Source organism: Pelmatolapia mariae, linkage group LG3_W (assembly GCF_036321145.2).
Source record: "Pelmatolapia mariae isolate MD_Pm_ZW linkage group LG3_W, Pm_UMD_F_2, whole genome shotgun sequence".
Taxonomy (NCBI): Eukaryota; Metazoa; Chordata; class Actinopteri; order Cichliformes; family Cichlidae; genus Pelmatolapia; species Pelmatolapia mariae.
In genome coordinates, this window is record NC_086229.1 from 70,698,782 (window position 1) to 70,720,347 (window position 21,566).

At 41.8% G+C, this 21,566-nt stretch overlaps 2 protein-coding genes across 3 annotated transcripts in view; one reads left to right on the top strand and one right to left on the bottom strand.

Moving 5' to 3' along the window:
- Positions 1-17,010, top strand: part of LOC134624777 (zinc finger protein 492-like) — a 264,689-nt gene extending 247,679 nt beyond the window's left edge. The window contains exons 1-2 of one of the 2 annotated variants that reach the window (XM_063469827.1): positions 12,743-12,888; positions 13,347-17,010. In XM_063469827.1, coding sequence (XP_063325897.1) covers positions 12,871-12,888; positions 13,347-14,381 — 1,053 coding nt within the window. In that variant the 5' untranslated portion in view covers positions 12,743-12,870 and the 3' untranslated portion in view covers positions 14,382-17,010. Of the gene's footprint in view, positions 1-12,742; positions 12,889-13,346 lie in introns of those variants that run through there. The other variant, XM_063469828.1, reaches the window with a different exon arrangement.
- LOC134624774 (zinc finger protein 665-like) overlaps positions 1-21,566 on the bottom strand; it is a 183,040-nt gene that overhangs the window by 100,960 nt on the left and 60,514 nt on the right. The gene's annotated exons all lie outside the window — the stretch shown is intronic.

The window sequence follows — 21,566 nt, forward strand, 5'->3', positions numbered from 1 at the left end:
TCAGAGCTTTGGGGGGAATAAAAAAAAAAATGCATATCCTAACCTTAATTACTGGGGGCGAACAATGAATGATGCTCATAGTGAGTAAAAAGTAAACTGAGTGCATTTTTTGGACAGAGATTAACTTTTAATGTGTATAATGTATAATACAGAAACATTAAAAAACACTCCCAAAACAGAATAAATTATGTCAAAATATTAATAAAAACGATAAAAATGGAGGCAACGTTGCCCGTGGTAGAATATATACAATGTATGAAAAAATCTATACTGCAGATACTAATTTTACTAATTTAATAATAATAATTTTGTGTTGTAAGATTTAGGAGTTTCATGGTTTCATAGTGGTACTTAGGAGAGTTTGACATTTTTATCAGGTGGTACACACTGTAAAAAGTTTAGAGTAGGATGGATTGTAGAGTAGCAAACATTGTCAGAAAAGACGTTTTCAACACTGCAGGTTACCTGGGTGTGATGTTTTACTGCTAAAAAGAAACATGGTCTGAGTCCTACCTAACTATATAAAGAGTAACTGAAGGTTTTAAGCCAGACACTCAACCTCCGCTCCGCTGCGTCTCAGCCGCCATCATTCTGGCTGAAGCACCCCAAAAAATGGGTCAATATCGCCCCTGCTCCCAGCGCAAAGGAAGACGTCTGATTTTGGAAGTATTGCTACCATTAGGGATGGGTATCGAAAACCGGTTCTTGTTGAGAACCGGTTCCCACTGTTTCAATTCCTTGGAATCGTTTGCCATTTTTGCAAACGATTCCCTTATCGGAGCGTCATTTACCTGGCAGGAAAAATGGCGGCTCAAACGCTCAAAAGTTTGTTTATACTAGAACGGATGATAACAGGGCAACTTGCAATACTTGCAAAGTAGATATTTCACTTAAGGGAGGAAACACTACGAATCTGCAAAAGCATTTGCTCACAAAACACGCGATGACCTTAAATGAATGTCGTGTTTTTAATTCCGCATCGGACTCGTGAATCTGAACTCAGTAGCAGCGGTAATGTTTGCGCGTCCTCTCCCGTTAATGCGGCAGGTAAATAATCAACTAACAGTGCATATTATGTTAGCGCGATCTGCTTTATTACAAAACCTGCCATTACTGTGCATTTAGGTGACCGTGATGAGACAGACAGAGTCTGGCTGGCTCAGCTGCTGGCAGTTGTCTCTGCAGTCTACCGGTAGCGTCTCCTTTCAGGCCAGGATGAATGTCACTGAGCAGTGACTAAGTTTGTGGTCAAAGCCTTGCACCCATTTGTCACAGCAGATGCCCCCGATTTTCGGTAAGTGAAGGTGTTTAATTGTAGGCAGGGACATTACTGGATATTCTTGTGTAACTGCTACAGAATAATTTATGTTATAGTACAGAAGAATATTTATTTTATTATTTTACATTTAAATTTTTTTTCCTGGGAACCCTGTGACACCCCATTGAAGGCGGGTTCTCTTGAGATCGCACTGTTGGGTTTGTAAGGCCATGTTACTCCTAAATTTCTATCTTGTTCAAAGAGAAGATAAAAACAAAGTTCTAAGCTAATCGACCTGAGTGTTCTCCTTTTTCAAAAGAATCGATAAGAGAATCGATAAAGAATCGAATCGTTAAACAGAATCGAAAATGGAATCGGAATCGTTAAAATCTTATCAATACCCATCCCTAGCTACCATCAAAAAGAATCGTACTTCAACAGCTCCTGGATGAGGTCTTCTGCTGCTCTCCTCGGTATCTGTTCACAGTTTATTGTGAAGATGTTGAGAGAAGAGTGAGGCTGCGTCCACACTAGCCCGGATAGATTGGAAAACGGCGTTCTCTTCTGAAAACATTCCGTGTCCACACTAGCATTTTCAGTCGTTTTCACAGCGTTGCGCGTCCATATTGACACGGCCGAAAAAGCTTACGTGCCAGTACTGTGCATGCTTGAAATGCAAGAAGATTCGACCTGCCTCATTTCTGTCTGCTGCTTATTTACTTTCTGGTGTTCTGACAAACCATCGTACTTTGGCAAAACGTCCTACCGTAAGTAGTTTATGCAGATTTCTGCTGTCACAGAGTAATTCCAGCACAAATTTAAGTTTGCCACTTAACTTTGCCCATCAGAGTATGCTTGTAGCTCATATTCAAAAAGCCAGGACAGTTTGCCACTTAATTTTACCCATTAAAGTATGCTTGTAGGTAACATTCACAAAGGTATCATGGTTTGGCACTTAATTTTACCCATCAGAGTATGTTTCTAGCAGTTATTGACAAAGGTTTTGCGCATGTGCTGAAACAACTTTTTTTTAAATCTTTTTTTTATCACTTTTATTGTCACGTCACATGTGCAGGTACACTGGTACAGTACATGCGAGTGAAATTCTTGTGTGCGAGCTTCACAAGCAACAGGGTTGTGCAAAAATACAATAACGTAAAACAAGCAAAATATAAAAATGGCTAATCTAAAACGTAATAAATATATGTACAATATATAAAGGTATATACATTACTGAATGTGTATACTAAATATGTTTTTCTACGTGTGTGTGTGTGTGTGTGTGTGTGAGTGTGTATATAGTGTGTATATACATGTGGCATTAATGTACAGTATAGAGTGCATAATGTTGAAGTTCCAGTAGTGAGGGTGAGGTGTCTATGAAGTGTTCAGCAGTCTGATGGCCTGATGGAAAAAGCTGTCTCTCAGTCTGCTGGTACGGGACCGGATGCTGCAGAACCTCCTTCCTGATGGAAGTAGTCTGAACAGTTTATGGCTGGGGTGACTAGAGTCCTTGATGATCCTCCCCGCTTTCCTCAGGCACCGCTTCCTGTAGATGTCTTGGAGGGAGGGAAGCTCACCTCCAATTATCCGTTCAGCACACCGCACTATTGCCATACCAGGTGGTGATGCATCCAGTGAGGATGCTCTCAATGGCACAGCGATAGAAGGTCCTGAGGATGCGGGGGCTCATGCCGAATCTTTTCAGTCTCCTGAGAAAGAAGAGGCGCTGCTGCGCCTTCTTCACTGTTTTGTTTGTGTGTAGTGACCACGTAAGATCCTCAGCCAGATGTACACCAAGGAAGCGGAAGCTGCTCACTCTCTCCACAGCGGCGCCGTTGATGGTGATGGGGGTGTGTACTCCTCTGCACCTCCGGAAGTCCACTATCAACTCCTTTGTCTTTGCGACGTTGAGGGTGAGATGGTTGTCTTGACACCAGTGGGTCAGGGCGCTGACCTCCTCTCTGTAGGCCGTCTCATCACCGTTGGTGATAAGACCCACCACTGTAGTGTCGTCCGCAAACTTCACAATGATGTTGGAGTTTCTAGTGGCCGTGCAGTCGTAGGTGTAGAGTGAGTACAGGAGAGGGCTCAGTACACACCCCTGTGGAGCACCAGTGTTCAGTGTGATGGGGGATGAGGTGGTGCTGCCCAGTCTGACCACTTGGCGTCTGTCAGACAGGAAGTTAAGGATCCAGCTGCAGAGGGAGCTGCTCAGTCCTAGATCCTGCAATTTCCTGTCCAGCTTCGAGGGAACGATGGTGTTGAATGCTGAGCTGTAATCTACAAACAGCATTCTCACATACGTGTCTCTCTTCTCCAGGTGTGACAGGGCAGCATGGAGTGTCAGGGCTATGGCATCATCAGTGCACACTGACGTCATCCGCGGTGCACACACTGTCCGGTCTCATGGTGTTCGCTGTGTCGAATCTAGCGTAGAATGCGTTTAGATCCTCACACAGAGAGGCCGTGGTCTGCGGTGTGCTGGTTTTCCCTCTAAAGTCTGTGATTGTGTTTAGAGTGTTGTCAAACTGTTGCTCTACCCTGTCCCTGTACTCACGTTTGGCTGCTTTGATCGTCTTCTGGAGTTGGTAATGTGTGTGTTTGTAGTCCGATGTGTTCGCGGAGGCAAAAGCGGTGCTCCGTGCCGCCAGCGCCGTGCGAACATCTCCATTGATCCAGGGTTTTTGATTTGGGAAGGATTTAATCAATCAATCAATCAATATACTTTATTAATCCTGAGGGAAATTAGGGTTACAGCAGGCAGCACGCTAATAGCGCATGCGCACTTACAAAGGAACCTTCTGACCCACATTACACAAACATCACATTGGGAGACATGCCAGAAGGTAGGCTGATAGGAAGAAAAAACAACGAAAGTATGTAACATGAGGAGAGAGGAGGAGAAAAAAACTCTACTCAGACTGAGCTCCTAGTGGGAGAACAGTTTGATAACAGAAAAAACACCTCAGCACAAAAAGCACATGACTATCAATACACCATAGAAACACAAGACAAGCAACAGGGCGGGGAAAGGGTGAGAGAGAGCCGGTGTAGACAGCGCTTCCGGTCCTGCAGCATGCCTGCGCTGGTCCAGTCGACTACCATCTTCTCCGGTAGGGCACAAGCATCGAAGGCGTTTGGAAGGGGAGGGGGGATCAGTGTGTGCAAATCAGTGTATGTGTATTTGTGTGTGTATGTCCAGAGTCAAGCTGAGACAGTGTCCTTCGCCCTGCCAGGCTAAGTAAACAGTCTTCCAGCCAACTCAGGTGGCCTTGCATGGGATGGGAAGAATAGCCGTAACACAGACGTTATCTGGGAGAGATAATTTCGGCTAATTTCGGCTCCAGCCTTGGGCCTGCAGCTGGCGCCGTTATGGGGTCCGCAATCTCGATGTTGAATTTTGTAAATTTCCATGTGAGCAGCCCGGAGAATTTTCTGGCTGCTCTAACACTCCGACACTGGCCTCTCGATCTCCCGTTGGAGAGCCGCGAGCCTCCCCATGATGGTATCAAACTTCTGCTCCATGGTGTTGTCATTCCTTTGATTCTGAGACCTCACAGCTGCTGTGATCCGTTCCGCGATGTCTTCCAACTGTCGCCCAAGGGTCCCATTTTGAGCAGGCCTCTCTCTGATGTATCCCCCCATACGCTCAATGTTGTTGTTTTGAGCCTTCACGGCCGATGCGAGGGTCTCCAAGATGTTGACCATATTACGTTCGTTGTGAGAGGTCGCGCCTCGTCCCGTCGCTTCGATTCCAGCGGGCAGCCTTGGGGGGGTTTGAACAGCCGGTTCCGCTCTCTTGTTTCTCTGATAAACCAGGGCTAAGCCAACTCCGATCAGCAAGAACCCTGTTATCACGGTTCCGAATAGATAGATATCTTCAGCATCCTCGATCGACAGTCCCGCCAGGCACACGACCCTCCAGGTCTGCCACCCGTCCATCGTGTAACCGGCAGGGAAAGTCCCTCCAGGGCACTCAGGCTCTCCAGAGCCCAGGCGTCTCGTTGAGAAAATGGTGTCAATAGCATTCAGAGACCAGTTGATCAAATCCATGATTCTCTTTTAGGTTTTAGAGAACGGCTGTGTTAGTCTATTCCAGGGAAGTAATGCACATGAGACAAGACAAGGACATAGAGGCTAAGCAGGGAAGATAAGGGTAAGGAGGAGAGGAGAAAGTGCGACCGCCTTCGCTGAGAGCCAAAGAGAATCAGAATTTAACTGTTCTGGATGGGACGACATCTTACACGCATTTTCTGATAAATCCGCAGACTGAGTCTGTGTACTCATCAATGGCATTAGCAGTCACGTGAAACATTTCCCAGTCCGCGTGATCAAAACAGTCCCGCAGCGAGGACTCCAATTGGTCCGACCAACGATGCACCGCCCTCAGGGTTGGAGCTTCCTGTTTCAGCTTCTGCCTGTAGGCGGGTAGAAGCAGGATGGAGCGGTGATCTGATTGGCCGAATGGGGCGCGGGGGAGGGCTTTGTACGCATCCCGGAAAGAGGTGTAGCAGTGGTCAAGAAGCCGGTCTCCACGAGTGTTGAAATGGATGTGTTGGTGTAGTTTTGGTGAGACTTTCTTCAGGTTACCCTTATTAAAGTCCCCGGTCATGATAAACGCCGCCTCTGGGTGTGCGGTTTCCTCACTGCTGATTGCGCTGTACAGTTCCCTGAGTGCTCGGTCAGTGTCGGCTTGTGGGGGAATGTAAACAGCCGTAATAATCACTGCTGTGAATTCCCTCGGTAGCCAGAATGGCCGGCACTTAACCATCAGGTACTATAGGTCCGGTGAGCAGAAGGATTTGACCGGGTGCACGTTCGCATAATCACACCAACTGTTGTTGATCATGAAACACACAACACCGCCTCTGCTTTTCCCAGTAAGCTCCTGTGACCTGTCCGCGCGGTGCACAGAGAACCCCGGTAGTTGTACTGCGGAGTCCAGTACCTTGTCCGATAGCCAGGTTTCTGTGAGGCAGATCACGCAGCAGTCCCGCATCTCTCGCTGGAATGAGATCCGTGCCCGAAGCTCGCACAGCTTGTTCTCCAGAGACTGCACATTAGCCAGTAATAAACTGGGTAACGGTGGTCTTTTAGTGCGCCGTCTCAGTCGAACCAGAACACCAGATCTTCTCCCTCTGCGTCGGCATTTGCGGCCTCCACGGGCCCAGAACAAAGGCGTCTCAGGTGAGATGAATGGGGGGTCTGCAAATGGAGGGTCCGTGTTCCAAAACTTGAACTCCGGAAAGTGATGAGAAAGTCCGTCTTTTATGTCCAGTAAGGTTTGTCGGTCGTACACAAGGAGACATGTGCTACTCGTGAAAAAAAAAAAAGAAAAAAGAAAACAACGGGTAGGATGGTATGTTAGGTAGGATGGATTCCCAGAACACGGGCTCTTTGAAACGTGGCAGCAAAATGTTGAGGAAAAGCACAGAGTTTTTTAAATGGACTAACAATGAGGTGGACTTGTTGCTGTGAGTAACACAAAAGTAAAAAGTTGCAAAAGAGTTAAATAATTTCAAGAAATCTGGAGCATGTACAGACTGATATTAATCTTTAATAGGACTGTCAAAATTGAGAGCAAACAAAACAACTGCTGTATAATGCCCTCCGCTATCTTAGTTTAATTGGTCACATGACTGCATCATAAGGTTAACATGCGTCATCGTTTTAGAAAGTCAGACCCTTTTTGAGATGTATTCGTTTTCAAGAGCGTTTTCAAACCACTGCGCTTTCCATCAGCGAAAACGTCGTCTCAGTGTGGACCGATATTACGTATTGGTCCGATACTCACCTAAATTACTTGATCGGTTATCGAAAAGACATACAAAATGTAATCCAATTCTTTAAATATCACAAAAGCACTTCACAAAAACCTGCGACATAGCGTAACCCAGCTCATAACCTTAGCACGTTGGAGCAGCATGCGTCACGTGATAGAGGGGCTGTGGCGTAAGAGAGTCGGTGGTCTTGTGGAGCATTTAGAGCTTTGCTACGAAACCAGCATTTCATCTAAGAGAAAGCTGTCCCGAAGAAAGCATTCCCACACTAAGCTTAACAACCGATATATGGAGCGACTGCCTCTTCTTCTCTCCCCTTCCCTCTCCTGTTGCTACTTCAATCATGAAACTGATCAATGATCAGCTGATTGGCTTTTCTGTTGTAGTCTTGGATCCTGGACCTGACCTCACGCATGCAAAACCAGTGTGCTGTGCTGTGCAGTTTCTCAACAATGACGTGCATTTTTGGAGATGTGTTCGGCAAATAAACAAAAACGTCATATTACCAGAAATGCCATTGCTAAAAACACTATGTCGAAAATCAAGCCTTTTATCATCACAGTCTTGGTCTACCAGTAAACAATGGCCTAGTTTTTATTGTTATGTTTTGTAAAGACAGCATCTGTGAGGATCTCCTGTTGCTACTTCAATCATGAAACTGATCAATGATCAGCTGATCGTCTGACTGTTATCCTAGATGACTTTTGTATCTCGTTGGGACTGGATTTTAGATTCCTGATGGCAAGTTGACTTGGACGCGGTGAGTTTTCTTCTTTCTCGGAACTCCTTCCCCCCGATTGTTCATTTTTCTGCTCTCCCCAGACCAATGGTAGAGGTCGAGGGCTAGCTTCAGTATTTAAAAGCGATTTTCGCTGTCGGCAACTGGCACCTGTTTCATATGCCAGCTTTGAGGGGCAGCTTTTGGAAATGAACTGCGCTCCATCAGCTGTCTGCGCGGTGGTTTATCGTCCACCGAAATGCGTTAAGGATTTTAATCTCAATTTTGCTGACTTACTGGGGAATCTTATGTTAGGATATGGCCGTGTTTTAATTACTGGTGATTTTAACATCTATGTATGCTATGAGACTGGACCACTAGTAAAAGATTTCCTTGCCCTTAGAGTGGGTAAGTGATCCAACCCACGAGAAAGGTCATACACTTGATCTGGTGCTGGCATATCTTCTTGATGTCTTTATTACAGAAATCAAGGACTGTGGGATATCGGATCATTTTTCCAGTTATGTGCAGTGCGTAACGTGGAGTTGGACAGCGAGCGACCTGTGCATCAGATGCGCATGATAAATTCAGTAACTGCTGCTTGCTTTTCCTCTGCTTTTACTAACTCGGTCCTCTGTGATACCAACCCCGGTGTGAAACTATCAGCTGATGACCTAGCTAACCTTTTTAACTCAATATGCTCCACTATCCTTGACTCTGTTGCTCCACTAAGGACCAAACGCACCAAATCTTCACATCAACCTTGGCTCAATGAAGCAACCCGTGCTCTCAGACGTGAATGGCGACGTTAGGGCTGCACGATTAATCGTTAGGAAATTGCAATCTCAAATCATACTTATGTGTGATCTCATTTCCAAATGACGACGATTTAAAAAAAAAAGACAAAGTTGATGTGCAGTTAATAAGTGCAATAAATATGACTGAAAATCGTGATCTCAATTCTTAGCAAAAAAATTGTGATTCTCATTTTATGCAAAATCGTGCAATCATGCAGCCCTAGTCGACGTGCAGAGAGAAAATGGAAAGAAAACAAGCTCCAGGTGTCTTTGGGCATCCTGCGTGACTGCTTAACAAAATATCAGAAAACTGTTAAAGCTGCAAAATCTGCTTTCCTATCCGGTGTAATTTCTACCAACTTTCATAAGCCCTGAGTTCTTTTTAATATTTTTAATTCTGTGATTAACCCCTGTGCCACTGTTCCTATGGAGGCTTCCTTTGCACTTTGTGAAAACTTTTTGAATCACTTCTTTAAAAAAATCTCAACCTTACGAACACTGTATTCCCAGGCAGTGTTAGACCTAGATCCACCTTGTAAATGCTCGGCTGTTTTTCAGCAGTTTGAGCCTTTGACCTTTTTTGCACTGAAGGAAGTAATTGATCACTGAAGACCATCTAATTCCACACAAGATATTCTTCCTTCTCGCCTCCTTAAAGAAACTCTTCATGCCATCGGGCCTAGTATTTTATTTTTATTAAATACTTTATTGTCAACAGGTTGTATACCAGCTGTTTTTAAACATGCTGTTGTGCAACCCATTACTAAGAAAAACTTCTTGATCCAAATGTACTTTCTATCTTCAGGCTAATTTCTAAACTCTCTTGAGTCCAAAACTTTGGAAAAGGTTGTTTTCAAGCAACTTCAGACGTTTTTAGACACTCATGGCATTTGTGAAGTGTTCCAGTCTTGTTTTAAATCTCTTCACAGTACTGAGACGGCGCTTTTACAAGTTTTTAATGATCTTCTTTTAACTGTTGACTCAAGTTGCTCTGTTGTTTTAGTCCTTTTAGATTTGACTGCTGCCTTTGACACAGTTGATCACAGCTATGGGCAGAAATCTGTGCCATCAGAAACTGAACTTGAATAAGTTAAATTTGTATTTGAATTGCTCGGATTGAATCTGAATTGTAACTTGAATAAAAGCTTTTGAAAACTGAATTTGAATTAGTCTAATTTGAAATTGAATTTATGGTTTGAAAATGAATTGATTTGCTTTGAAACTGCATTTTATCCTTTAAAAATTCAGCTCTCGAATAATTTCAGTTTCACTTCTCACCATTCAGTTTCAGTTCTACATTTCAATTTCAGTTCCAAAATTCAGTTTTTTGGGACTTACATCCGGTTCCGGTTCAAGCGTAGATTAGTAGAACTACATTTTGCTAGCGGACTGAAAGTGTTACTGACGGGAATCTACAGCGTCTTGAGCTGAATTAAGAAGAAGTCATTCGTCATGTTGAATGACCAGCGGATAAACTCTCAGGTTGGTAATAAATGTATTACATGTATAAGAACAAACGTCATGTTAGCAAATGATAGCCGTACAGTAACTTTTATGCTTATTGTAGCTGCTAGCTAAAAACGCAAATTTAGCCTAGTTTGCCCTGAATTCAGCTTTGACAAACAAATATGATCGACTGTTTCTAGTAGAAATCCAAAGTTGTCATCTTGTACCCTCTCAGAGCCCTGTATACTTGCAGAGGCCCCTACAGTAGGGAAACATGCAAAACGGGGTCCAAACCTTTGTATTTGAGCTTTATTTATGTCTTACACAGCATCCCAACTCTTTAGCTAACTTAATAACTTTAGCTAAAGTGAATAGTTAGTCTAATTCATTAGTGCAGCATTACTGGATCACCTGTTTAAAGTGCTATAATGATATACAACTATCACTGAAACAGCAAACTTTGTAAATAAACAAACAACACCTCATTCCCATGGCCACAGCTGTAGATTACACTATTTTTAGTTTTTTTTAGTTTTTCTGTAATGCTGCCGATCTCCGACTTGTATCCCCATGTGATGTCTGTGTTGTGTGTGTGTGTAAGGTCGGGGAGGGGGGGGGTTCTATTCCACTGCAGGGTGACCTGCATGTGGCCAATAAAGCTTTGATTCATTCATTCATTCATTGCTCTCCGTTGTTTTTTCCCTGCCAGCTGGCTTCTGTATCACGTGGTATAAGGCTCCGCCCTTGTCATATGTTTACCTGGAAGAGTGCGCGCTTGTTTTCATGCAGATTATGTCCCGGATCAAAACGCGGTACAATCGTCTTTTTTTCCACATCATTGTCATTTGGAAATGAGATCGCGCATAACTATGAATTGAGATCACGATTTTCTAGCATTTAATTGTGCAGCCCTAAATGATGCCATTGAACAGATTTTTTGTCCATTATTTTTAATTTTATACCACAGGCTGAATTGTAGGTGGTGCTGCTTGGGTCCAAACTGTCATACAATATGAAACATGAGAATATCATGGAATGCTGTCACAGTCTGGCAGACAAAGACTGTATGGAGTGATGTAGAGGACCCAAAATGCAGACAAAATGGAACGTGGAACAAAACTTGAATTAACAAAAAGCGAGCCGTTTAATGAGGCTGGTAAAGGGAAATAAAAAAGGGTACAACAAAGGGCAAGGCAAACTGAAGTAAAACTAACATTAACCTAAACTGGAAGAACTAAACACACAACATGAAAAACTTGCACATGAAATCTAGAAACATGGCATGGAAAATTCATCGTTTATCTGATCAAGAACAAGAAACAAAGAATCTGTTAGTCTCACTCATTTAAACCCTCTGCTGCATTCTGTTCACCCCTGCTATCATTCAGTCATCTTTCCTAATATAATATTAGTCCACTAGTTCATATATCGCTTCTCATCTCACCAAGTGAACCGAACAAGATGATAAAATCAGAAACACAGGCTTAAAATACCATCTGGTATTCATGAGCTTCATTGCGTGTGTGTGTATGTGTTAGTAGGATTAAAACATTCTGTGCTTATGTATGTCGTTTTAACTACTTTCCCCTTTTCCTGAAACAAATCTCTGTTTACTACACCTTCTTGTTTCAGAAACGTCTAAAGAAGAAAGTCTCTATTGTAGTCAGGTGCAGCTAAATTCTGTTTGTGAGTTAACCTAGCTAACCACACTGTGTGTTGTTAACACCTTCAACATGGACCCCCTCGTGATGTGTGCCACTTCCTCTATGTCCTCTATTTGTACCACCATATGGAGAACCACAATAGCCACACACATCAAAATACAGAATTCTTAGATGCTTAGATGATGAATTGTAGAATAAATTCTCCATTTGTGAAATAATTTTAGAATTACACATTAACAAAGTGATTTTCGAAATGTTTTCTAAAACCCTCACTGCCATCCTAGGGGAGCTAGGATGGTAATGAGGTGCTTGAAATGTTGTAGGTGGCTGAGTTTATACTGCTACCATTGAGACAGGACTCCGTCTTTGTTGATCTATGGAAGTCCATATATACAGGGTGTAGCATCCCCTGGGTAAAGGCGATGATATGGAGGGGGTCAGGGGTTTTTCCCTTTCAAGTTCTTGTAGGCAACTAATGACTTTCTTTTTGTAGTTGCTTCTGGGGTTTGTTAGAATCTCCCCGTTCTTTCGATCTTTGGGCTGAAGGAAGGACAATACTCAATCAACCATTACTTTATTACACACAATTCAACACTTTTGAGCACAAACCATCATGATGGGGAGACATGTATGCAGAGGGTCACAGCAAATCTCAAACCGGTGGAGGGTTACTCAAACTCTCAAACAGTATTTCTTATACCCCAGCAGTATAAAACAATATAATTCATTCACCATAAATCAGCAGTCTAATGTGATCTCCGTTTTGTGGGAGAAACGTTTTGTCACTCATCCAAGTGACTTCTTCAGTCCAGATGAACAGAATCAACTTTTGGAGATTTAGTTTCCTGGATGATTGAGAATGCATCAAGACGTCTAATGTGATACAAATCAGTTTAATAGGTGTAATAATTCAGGAGAATAATGCAAACTAAAACTACATAATAATCTCACAGTCTTTAATTAGAGGTATAACATGGCATAAGATAATATCACAATCTCACAGGTTTCACCTTGAAGCTTCATAGGTATTGTTGTCACTGAGGAGTTTAGTCATGTTTATTTGCTCTGCTTCTTTTGTCAGAGATAAAATACAAATAAATGCTTTTTGTGTCCCAGCTGAGTAACAGGAGGAGAAGAGTCTGGTGGTGCAGCAGAGGAACATTTTCAGCCATTTGGACTCAGCTCAGCCACTACAGAGGAAACAATGACTTCAACACAAAAGGTGAGAAAAACATCACAGTTACACTGTTATTGAAACTGTGTGTACAGCTGGTTGGTTTTTAAAAATCCATTAACAGCAGCATTATCTCTATCCAATCTGGGCTCCTCCATATATACAGAATCTACATTCACAACCAAAAACCACAGAAGTTACAAGAAAATACAAAGATCATGTTTTCTCTACACACATTGAAACAACAATATCATCAGTTGAACTCAATTTTTGTCTGAAATAAAAGAGTTTCTCTACTGAGATCAATATTTCTTCAATAATGTCATTTTCATTACAACTCTCATTGTAGCACATCATTGTAATGTGATACTATCACCAGAAGGTGGTGGTAACACACCTACAATGTGTTTTTGTTGTCATGTTTGATTCCACCAATGGAGGAAGTTTCAGTTTGTTCCACGACTGCATTTCACTCACTGCCTCAGTTTGTATCTCTGTCACTGCAGGACCAACATGGAGCCAGTAGTCAGCGCTCTCAGGAGGCCGACAAACCTCACAGAAGAAAGCGAGAGAAAACCTACAGCTGTGATGAGTGTGGGAAGGATTTTACCAAGACTGGAGACTTAAAAAGACACCAACTCATCCACAGTGGAGTTAAACCTTACAGCTGTGAGTTGTGTGGAAAGTCTTTTACCCAGGCTGGAAACTTAAAAACACACCAAGTCATCCACAGTGGAGTTAAAGCGTACAGCTGTGAGTTGTGTGGAAAGTCTTTTACCAAGGCTGAACACTTAAAAAGACACCAACTCATCCACAGTGGAATTAAACCTTACAGCTGTAAATTGTGTGGAAAGTCTTTTAACCGGGCTGCACACTTAAAAACACACCAACTCATCCACAGTGGATTTAAAGCGTACAGCTGTGACTTGTGTGGAAAGTCGTTTACCATGGCTCAAACCTTAAAAACTCACCAACTCATCCACAGTGGAGTTAAACCTCACAGCTGTAAATTGTGTGGAAAGTCTTTTAACCGGGCTGCAACCTTAAAAACACATCAACTCATCCACAGTGGATTTAAAGCGTACAACTGTGACTTGTGTGGAAAGTCTTTTACCCTGGCTGCACACTTAAAAAAACACCAACTCACCCACAGTGGAGTCAAAGAGTGCATCTGTGGCTTTTGTGGTAAAGCTTTTGCTCATAATGTCGGTTTACAGAGGCATCTAGTTACCCACTCTGGAAGTAAGGTGTACAGCTGCGAATTTTGTGGGAAAAGTTTCAGCGACAAACACTACCGAAATAGTCACCTCCGGATTCACACTGGAAATGATGCTTACTGCTGTGATCAGTGTGGGAAACTGTTTGCAACAGATGCACAGTTACAACAACACATGTTTAGCCACACTGAGGAGAGACCTTGTAAGTGTGACCTGTGTGAGAAGACTTTTAAAACTCCAAATCAGCTGAATAAACACAAACAGATCCACCCCCAGCCGCGTTCGTACGGGTTCTTGAAAATGTTGGAAATGCTTGAATTCTAATGTTGTCTTTTCAAGGTTTGAAAAGTGGTTGAATTTCAAATGTGGTGCTTAAAAGTGCTTGAAAATGTAACTGTAACTCTATCTTATCAGATAGAGAAATAAAATGAGTCGCAAAAAGCAAAAGCAAAATTTCCTCGCCTGGGCTGCCTTGCGTCTGTTTCAATATGTGACCACGCCCCTCCCTTGGACAGTCGGGGATGAGTGCGCTAACATACCTGTAGGTCGCTGTTTTAATGAGTTTTTGATGGAAAACAATAATGGCGTTTGTGCTCTCCGCTCACCTGATAGGTGAGTCCTAGTAAATAATTTTCCACTACGCGTACGTGACACATGCTATTTTTTTTTTTTTTAAATTCTGATTATTTTTTTGCTAGCTATCAAACTGGCTGGAGAAATGATTGTTCTACTAGCGAATGTCAAAGTTGCTGCAAAAAAGCCACCAAAGGCAGGTTGCAGTGGAAACGCTGAGTGACACACCTGCTGTCAGACCTGCAGGTTTATCCCTGTGCTGTTCTCATCTGTTATAGTAGAAAAGCTTAAAAAGGGACCTTGAAAGTAGGGCTGCTCGATTATCACAAAAAATGATAATCACAATTAAAATTTGATTAATTGAGCAGCCCTACTTGAAAGTGCTTAAAAAGTGCTTGAATTTGACCCTGAAAAAAGCGTACGAACCCGGCACACCTTAAAGTAACTCTACAAGTGCAGTTACTGTGAGGTATGTATTTAGTTTTTTATCTTGTATTTTTAACCTGAGTGTTTGGAACAAGTCTGATCAGTAAACTTATGGAGTTATACTGAATGAACTGTTTGGAAAAATGAAGAATCATTTTCTCTCAGTAAGCTGAGTGTTGTAATGTAAACAGTAAATGTAATTGGACGTTGGCAGAGATGCTTTTTATTTCAGGCGACGTTCAGGTTAAAAATGTTGAAGGAATTCCCTGACTTACACTGTCTTTGTTTAGAAGTGGAGCAAAGCACGTGTATCCATTTCTCAACCCTGTCGTCACTGTGGTGGTGGGAAAGAGTTTCTCTGTGACCTTTGTGGAAAAACCTCCAGTCATGAACGGGACCTAAAACCACATCAACGTAGACACACTGGAGACAAAATGAACTACTGCAAAGAATGTGGGAGAGGCTTCCACACACCAAGTACATTAAAAATACATGAACTCTTCCACAGTGTGGTCAAAAAGCACATCTGTGACCAGTGTGGGCGATCCTTCACCACTGGACATGAGCTCAATGAAAAAGCATAAGCAAATCCACACAGGAGAGACACCATACAAGTGCAGATGCTGTGACAAAAGCTTCTCACAATCAGGTCATCGTAACAAACATGAACGTACACACATGGAAGTGAACTTCAGCTGTGACCAGTGTGACAAGAGCTTCAGGAATCTCAGTTCATATTCCGAACACAAACCATCCCACACTGTAAATAAACTGTTTCACTGTTACCAATGTTCAAAAACATTCACTTCATTATCTGCTCTGTGCAAACATCAGCCTGATCATGCAGGACTGAAATCACTGGATCACAATGAATCTGAAGAGAGAGAAAGATCCTCTTCTGGTTTCAGGGTCGGACTTAAAAACCTTGAGATCAGGCTCCACAGAGTTCAGATGGAATCTCCTGTAAAGAGTGTCAGCTGATGTCACACTTGGATCTGATGAGGTAGCTCTGATTTCTGGACCTGCAGTGAATAATCCTGAATGTTGCATTTAGGAAGCTGCATGTATAGATATGCATATCAAGTTCATTTGTTTTTCCTTTGAGGGATTTCAATTCTCTTAAATGTTATCCCTGTTTCATTTTAATCTTTGTTCCCTTAGGACACAGTAGTGTTTAGTAGTTGTATTCATTTTATGTGTTACCTCAGTTAAATTTCAATCCTTCGTTCATATTTAATCGTTTGCTGTGGTAATCCCTTCTCTTAAATCATTTTCTCCCAAAACTGCACATATTTTCACAGCAGATGCTCTTAAAACTTCCCAAATGAACTAAATCTGTCCACCAGCTTTGAAACAACACCTGCTGTGACTTTATGTCCAGAAAAAAGAAACTCAAGCTAAACTGGTTTTGGGCTAACTTTCCATATAATACCAGTTTGTACCAGAAGATGAAGCAGTGAGTCAGTGTAACCTTTATTTAATTGGGGAAAGAACACATTCATATTCACAGTGGCAGCAAAGAAATGTTGAAAGGTAAAAACAGCAGCACACATCAGGACCATTTTAAAGATCACAGGTGACTTTTACTTAATTCAAATTCCTTCAAATTTTGGCTCCTCCTTTCACTTTAGTGTATTTACTGTATCCTTGAAGTCCACGTGTTATTTTTTAATGAATTCATTTTGATCCACATGTTCTGCAGCTGTTTTCCTGTTGATTTGAAGTTTGTATTATGAAATCCTAATAATGTTAAAGCGTTAGTTATATTTGATGAACTCTGTGTAAGGTTTGTCTTATTAAACAGTTTGGTGTGAAAAATAAAGAAATGGTCTCAGAACAAGTAGTTTGAGCCCTGATTTCAGATTCAAACTAATTTAACTGTTTTCAGTGGTACATGTGGAGGTTTATCAGAGGAGGCGACTTGGCTGTTCTCCACTCACACAGAACAGGGTTCCTGCAGCTCATTAAAAACTCTGAAATGATCTTCAAGGACAAAAATATGTGATTTTCCTCAAAAATGTGCTGTGAGCATGACGTTTTTGGAGAGTGTGTTTAAGATGCATTGTGATTAACATCTCACACATTCCAATAAAGCAGATGTTCCTGCATTGCAACCGCGGTTTGCAGATGTGTTCTCCCCCCTGCCCGTGTGCACGACTCTCATGGAGCACCACTTTGAAACGCAGCTGATTGGCAGATTCCCTTGTCTGCAGAGTCCAAAGACAAAAACGGCCTTCTCCACTCTGTATGGTTCGTACCAATTCGTCACACTTCCGTTTGGCTTGTTTGAAGCCCCGGCCATTTTTCAGCACCTCCTGTAGCGATAGCTGCGTCCTCACACTTAATGTGCTGTGGTTGGTCACGGTCCCGGATTCCCTGAGGCAGGCAGGGCTGATGGCAAACCCAAAGAAGTGTGTGGTTGGATGGAGGGAGGTACAGAGTTCTTTGGTACAATTTTGAGACCCCATTTGAAGGCTGATTACACCACAGCGACGTGATGAAGGCTGTCCCAATTCCAAATGCATCCTTCATTTCCCCGGACTTGAAGGAAGAGTCAGGTGTATCATTCGTGGCCCAACATATCCCAGAATTCATAGCACAGCTTTGACTGTGGCTAATTCTTTTGAAAAAAATAAATAAAACAGCAGATGGCAGAAGCGTCGTGGCTGAAGAGTAAACTTTTAAAAGTATTGAATTTTTCAACCTCATCAGTTAACGCTGTCCATGCAGATATTATAGATTTGTAAATGATTACCTAACAATCTTGTCAACACAAAGTTCTTTATTGAGAGGCAGTGCATTTACTGCATATAATGTGTCATCAACCTTTTCATCTTTTCTCATTACCCACAGCTACATCCACTTCTGTTGGGCTTAGGCTACTCACTAGGGCTGGGTATCGTCACTGATTTCTATAATCGATTTGATTAAATTCAATTTTGACTCAGTAACTGTGTCAAAGTAACTGAGGATAAAACACAGAAAAACAGCAAGCTAAGCGTTTTTCAATTTGGCATAATTAAAAAAAAGCAAAAATTAAGCTTTCTTTTAGTCAGAGAGGAACAAAAGCTGCAGCTCAGAATCACTGAGATGTTCACTTTCTGCGCCGACGGCGTGTCCGTGTTCATGTCGTCGGGTGAGTATATTGTGTTCATAGTGTTCCAGTCAATCATCAGTGTGTCTCTGCACAGCTGTAATTAAAATGTGTTCAGAGGGCCTCAGTGTCTGAATGGTTCCAGTTCAGCTCCATAACAGCAGCGTCCCTGGTTTGATTCCTGTGTTTCAGCTCATATCTGCCTCTCTCACTGAGGGGACGTAACTACATGTGAAGCAGCAATCTTTGGTCCTTCTTTGTCGCTTCTGCAGGACGTAAAGTTTCTGACTTGTTTCTTTCTTGGATGGCTTGTATACTTTTATGTCTAAAAAACGAGGCAAATGTAAAGGAGAAAACATTTATTTGCTCCATACAAACAAAAAGTGCAAAACAAAAGCCTCCAGCTCTCTTTTTATATTTCTGTTCTGTTCTAACTAAACAACAACAAACAGCAACGGTCAGAAAAACTGTTGCTCCATGTCCTGCTTACTTGCTCAACCTTTCATCACCCCTCGTGCTTCACACACCCGCTTCCCGACACCTACCAACACTTTACAACAAGCCAACAGATTGACAAAGCAGGACAAATGTGTGGTGCGTATTATTTTACATTACAACAAAAAACAATCAAGATTATAACTAGAAACTCAAATTAAAGATCATCACAATATACTTAAATATGGCCTAAACTGTCTAAGCTCCAACAGCATTAAATGGATTTGTTCATCAACCAAACTACAGATCACTGAGACCAGAGGAGACTTTCTCTTTAAAGTTTGTGAATAAACTGAGAAGTTGGATGTGATTTATTTATACTTTTTACTGGTAGCGTAGTTGTACCGACTGTCTCTGTACTAACAAAGGAAGAGGACATCTTCATAGGAAGAGGGCGGGTTTTACTTGAGTTTACACTCTTTTGGAGTGATTTTAATTGTGTGTTAAAGAAGAAAGAGATTAGAGGTAAAGTAGAGGATGCAGAGTCCATCACTGAGGCCGTCTCTCCTGCATGAAGTCCAGGTGTTGGTTTTCCAGTGTGTGCGTCTGATGGCCCAAAGCTGACTCAGAGCCGTAACACCATCCATGGCTGCAGTATGGAACAGATGCGGGTGTGTCCTCATCTCCCAGAGGAGTCCACATCGTCATCAAACAGCCCTACAGACACAAAAACGTGAAAATATAAACAACCAGACTATCAGCAGTGATTTAAGTACTTTAAAAGACCTCTGTGAAAATCATTTACAGTATATATCACAGAATTTAAGGCCTTTATAATCACAGAGCATACAGAGAAAAGTACTAAACTGAATCAATTTCAGCTTTCATTTTTCCTGATGTATATTGTATTAATAATTAAATTTCATTATCTGTATCTTTACCACACATTTGCCACACAGGTGTAGATACTGTAGGTTCAGTGAATGCTTACATTGCACTGATTAGAATATACTGGACATTCAAAGCTAAGATTCAGCGCACTGTGTTAGAGGCTGGGATTTGATGAATTCATCATATAACACTAGATACCTCGGGGGTCTGACCGTTGTTGTAACGCTAACAAACTGCCGACGTAATCAGTGTAAGCAAAGTAGATGATTCCTAGAAGTATATAATTATTAACGGCAAATGTATACATGGAAGACTCTGTACCAACCTTTACGATCAATTTGCAATGTTAATGATCCATGCAGGAACAAGACAAAAAAAAAGAAAAAAAATCCATGCAGGAACGTATTTCCGCCTACTGTGGAGGTCACGTGTTTCCGGTTACTGTGGCGGTCCCAATATGGCGCTCCCCAGTGGCTGCAGCCAGACCCTTCTCATTTTTTTTTCTTTTCTTTTTTGTCTCGTTCCTGCATGGATCATTAATGTTGCAAATTGATCGCAAAGGTTGGTACAGAGTCTTCCATGTATAAATTTGCCGTTAATAATGATATAATTCTAGGAATCATCTACTTTGCTTACACTGATTACGTTGGCACTTTGTTAGTTACAACAACGGTCAGACCCCCGAGGTATCTAAAGTTTAGTAAGGAATGTGTGTACTTTTGACACCTCTGGTTAGCATTTAGTGGTCAGTTTCGGACGTATTTGATTTTTGCTTGTTATGAACAAATTCACTTCACTGCTTTTCACTATCTGACATCAGTGCACATTGTTCCATTTACTGCATATTGCGCTTTATTCATGTCTCTCATTCTACCTGCATCAATATTGTAAAGTTTGTCACAAAGAGATTTATACATTTATAAATACTAATATTCTCTATTCCATTCTGTTCTGCTTTTAATTGCCCAGACTTTAGTTAGCCCTTGTTAAATTGTCTGTTATGTGTCAATAGATATGTATGTCACAAATAAAAGTGTACTGTAAATGATGTTTTTGTAAAGAATTTTCTCCCAAAGCTCTTACATGCTAACTGTATCGTGTTATTTCTGCTAAAACCTGAAGTTAAATGTGTATATGGTGTTTATCTGTTTTTCTCTTTGTTTTAGATGCACATATCAAATTGGAATTCTGCCACCAAGCCAGAATTGCAGGAATGCACCATGTGTTGGCTGTTTCACTGCCCTCTGTGCCCGACTTTCACCCCTACTGTCAAGGCAAAGATTAAGGAGCATATAAAGGGACACATTAAAAATGCTTTGCCTTCAAAGGTATGTTGGTATTAAATATACCTCATAGTTAATGTTATAAATATGCACTTCTTTTCAGCACTGCTGCAGTCTGTCTGTTGACTTAAAAGTTGCTTTTCACATTGTGTGTTTTTATTAAATAGTATTTTTTCTGTTCACCGCATTTCCTGACAGCTCTTGTGATCCACACCATTTTGCTTTCATTATTGAGGATGGCTTGGATATTTTTGTTAATATGTACAATCTGATTGTTAGATAAACTGATTGCATTCTATACAACTACATTTAAATTACATGTTGTTGGTTTTTTTTTCTTTTTTTGTCCTCTCTTACAGACAAAATGATATGCCGGTGCACTTTCACTGCCCTGTCTGTAACATGACAGTCATACAGCGTGGGGATATGGCAAGTTAATTACTGTCATGTCAGCATTTAGGACTGCTCCACACTGAACACTCCGTGGAGCCCCATCTCCCTCTCGATGTCTTGTCTCCAGCATCTGCAACATTCTGAATCTTCAGTAGAACATTCATGTGTTCTACCCTCTGTGCTAAATGAAACTGTGGCTTGTGGAAAGTACATGAAAATCAAATGCCCTCAGTGTGATCTTAGTCTTCTTACAAAAAAAACTTCAAGGCTCACATGATGAGGAGGCATTCAAACAGATCAACAGATGTTTGCTGGCCTGTTATCTGCAGTGTTTTTGCGTCGAGGGACTTCCTCTTTGTTTTTCAGTTTGCAGAGGACATGGAGCTCTTTTTAAAAGCATGTGCTGACAAGCAG